Source organism: Spea bombifrons, chromosome 7 (genome assembly GCF_027358695.1).
Source record: "Spea bombifrons isolate aSpeBom1 chromosome 7, aSpeBom1.2.pri, whole genome shotgun sequence".
In the NCBI taxonomy this organism is placed as follows: domain Eukaryota; kingdom Metazoa; phylum Chordata; class Amphibia; order Anura; family Pelobatidae; genus Spea; species Spea bombifrons.
The window spans coordinates 46,610,778-46,613,703 of NC_071093.1; the positions used below are offsets into that span (position 1 = coordinate 46,610,778).

General features: G+C 42.6%; 1 protein-coding gene across 2 annotated transcripts in view; it reads right to left on the reverse strand.

The window, feature by feature from the left end:
• Positions 1 to 852: 852 nt before the first annotated feature.
• Positions 853 to 2,926, reverse strand: part of LOC128501165 (uncharacterized) — an 11,117-nt gene continuing 9,043 nt past the window's right edge. The window contains exons 10-11 of one of the 2 annotated variants that reach the window (XM_053470554.1): positions 2,013 to 2,189; positions 853 to 1,016 (exon numbers count right to left, since the gene is read on the reverse strand). In XM_053470554.1, the coding sequence (XP_053326529.1) occupies positions 970 to 1,016; positions 2,013 to 2,189 (224 nt within the window). In that variant the 3' untranslated portion in view covers positions 853 to 969. The remainder of the gene's footprint in view (positions 1,017 to 2,012; positions 2,190 to 2,926) is intronic. The other variant, XM_053470555.1, reaches the window with a different exon arrangement.

A 2,926-nucleotide genomic window follows, 5' to 3' on the forward strand; every position in this document is an offset into this window, starting at 1 on the left:
AGCCGCGGGCGAAGATGGAACTTCTTCTTGAAAAGCTCCCATCCCCCCCTCCCTGTTATGAATATTATGATGCTTTATTTTATATATTTGTCGTGTGCTTTTATCAGGGTAAAAGTTGTCCCTTCTTAGGGATGGACTGGTGTCATGGTGTATGCCGTCTGGCTTTTAGGGCGGATGGCTTGGTTATATAGGTGTATATATATATTTATGGTTTAAGTTATTGGAGGTGAGACTCTGGGTTTGGGCCAAGAGTTTCTTTAAAGTTTGTGATGTTTGTTATAAGCTAAATAAAAGTACACGGCCTGTTTATTCCAATTCGAGTATGGTGTTTTTATTTCAAGTGATACAGTACAAGGATACATTGTTGGTTACAATATCCCTTACAACTACATGCAAAGTGATTGCAGAGAAGGAAAATGTAAATGAAATCAGTATTCGGTGCCGGCATCCCTCGCGCATTCAGGCATTTTGTAGGCATGTAATTAGGTGAGTAAACAATTTTACCAAGCAGGTGCTAATGATCTTCCGTTTAATACGTAGCCTGAAACACAATCATTAACTGGAACGGAAACGGCTGCAAAGGACGAATAAAACTGGGTGAGGATCGGCCAAACTCGCTGACAAGGTCAGATCAATGTCAAACGCCACGGCAGAACCGAGAACCGGGAACAGCAACAACACCCAAGGTAGCGATACCGCGGCAGCAGCAATAAAACTGTGTTTATCATCGCCTTTGGGGAAATCGCTGCAATTTAAGCAATTAGCTTGCGAACAATATATATTTCTTCGGAATATTCCAGGTACTACAAGTTTCCTAATAAAAACAAACAGTACCACATTCCTTAAGTGAATATATGTTTAAATACTTAAAATTCCTGATAAAAGAAAAAAAAGTAGAGAAGAAATATTTTCTTATTTTCATGGAAATTTTCAGATTTTCTCTATTTTTGTACGGATTCCTCCTGTGCTCTACACTGGGCTGTCGGCCATCTTTTGTTCAGCAGCACTCTGCTTTCCTGTAAACACAAAAAATGATATCAATTATAATATATATTGTAACAATTATTCATATATATTCATATATATTTTGTATAACAACCCCCCCAATTATAATTTTTTAGTTTTTAAGCTTTGACTAGATTGTAAGCTCCCGGTGTAAGAAATTATGACCCTCTTACAGGGATATTCTTTTAGGGAATGTGTGACGAATAAAGCACAAATACAAGCGTATAGAAAAATGTATATTGATATTGAACTAGGCTACTGTTACAGGTTATAAAACATATAACATACAGAAAACATTTACCAATAACACAAAACAAAAGGGATACTTAAGCACATTCTTGGGAAACCTCTCTCAGCTCACAGGCTTCTCCCGAACGCCATCTTGCGCAGCTTCGTTCTGAGTCTCCTGACCCAGGACACTTCTGTTCACTGCGCTCTCCTTTCTCAGACTCCTCTTTCTCCCTTCTTTCTCTCTTACTCTTCTCTCTCCGACTCTCCTTTCTCTCTTACTCAGACTCTTCTGACTATTGCAACCCCTAACTAGTCATCCCAGAATTCCTTGTACCTCCCAGAAAGTGCTTCACCCAACCCCTCTTTCCAGAGATTTCCTGTATGACCCAATTATGGAGGAGACAGGTAGTCTATGCAAACATGCACACAGTTATGTTAATATACATCGGCTTCAGTTGTCTGCCCCCTGTGGGGTATCCCACCTCTGTTGGAGCCTTTGTTCCAAACCCTTTGTAAAGCATTAATATGCAAACGACCTTACATTGTAAAACCAGATATCTCACCTTATAGAAACCCAAATCGTCCCCAAAACATTATGCAATAAATGTAGTATCAAATTTTGAAGGCATCCTTCATTTCTTACACCGGGAGCCGGGCCCTCTTCTCCCCTTGTACCAGTTTGTTATTGTGTGTGATTTTAAATGATTTTACCGACTCTGTTGGTACAGCGCTACGGAACGTGCTGGCGCTATATAAATAATGTCCTGTTTTCCCACCTTGGGTCGACTCCTTTATTGTCTGCGCTTTATCCCAAAATGTTTTTTCTTGCTTGTGGAAGAGGACGAGCTCGGCGGCCAGTCTCCCGATGCTGGGCTGATTTTCCGAGATCCGGTTCTTCTCGTGGGGGCTCGAGTCCTGGAGGTCGTCAATCACCACGATAACTTTCTCCTTCCCTGCGCCGAGAACACAACCTCTGAGACGGGGCAATAAGGAACTTTATTCTAAACACCGGGTCGCGGCGGTAATCTGCACAATTACCCCGACGCCACGCAAAGAGACCCCAGAAAGCTGATGGGAACAATATTATAAAAAGATAATGGAGGGGGGGGAGCGTTACTAAAGTATACTTAAAGGAGCGGAACCATTCTGAAAGAAACCTCAACAAAACCCCATAACCTGCTCCGGATTTTCATCCGGTTTCCTGCTGGGAGGTCGGCTTTAATATATTTTTTAATACATTTGCGGCCCCCGTCTAGTCGCCCGTCTCTCCTGCTGTAACGACTCAAACCTTAATCAGTCGTCGGTCTCGTCTTAGATTCAGGAGCCGTATGTCTATCCCATGCATGTTTAATACCCTCACTGTATTACCCTCTACCACTTCTGCTGGGAGGCTGATTTTTATTAATGTTGCTGTTTCAGTAACATTTTACACGTTTCCCAATAACGCTTGTTCACTGATATTATTACATATTTTTGTCATTGCTCCTGTGGCGAACTCCCACGGGCGCACGGCCTTCTTCAGGCTTCCTCGTAACACTGACTCGGAGAGGCTAAATCCAGAATCCGCTGCCTGCCGTAGTCTTGTCCACCTTTTTTATTTCGGGTCTCCCTGACACCCCACATACAGGGGCAATTGTCTCTCGGGTCGCTCAAAAGTTCTTCACAAAGGGCTGGTCCAGGAGTGTGTGTC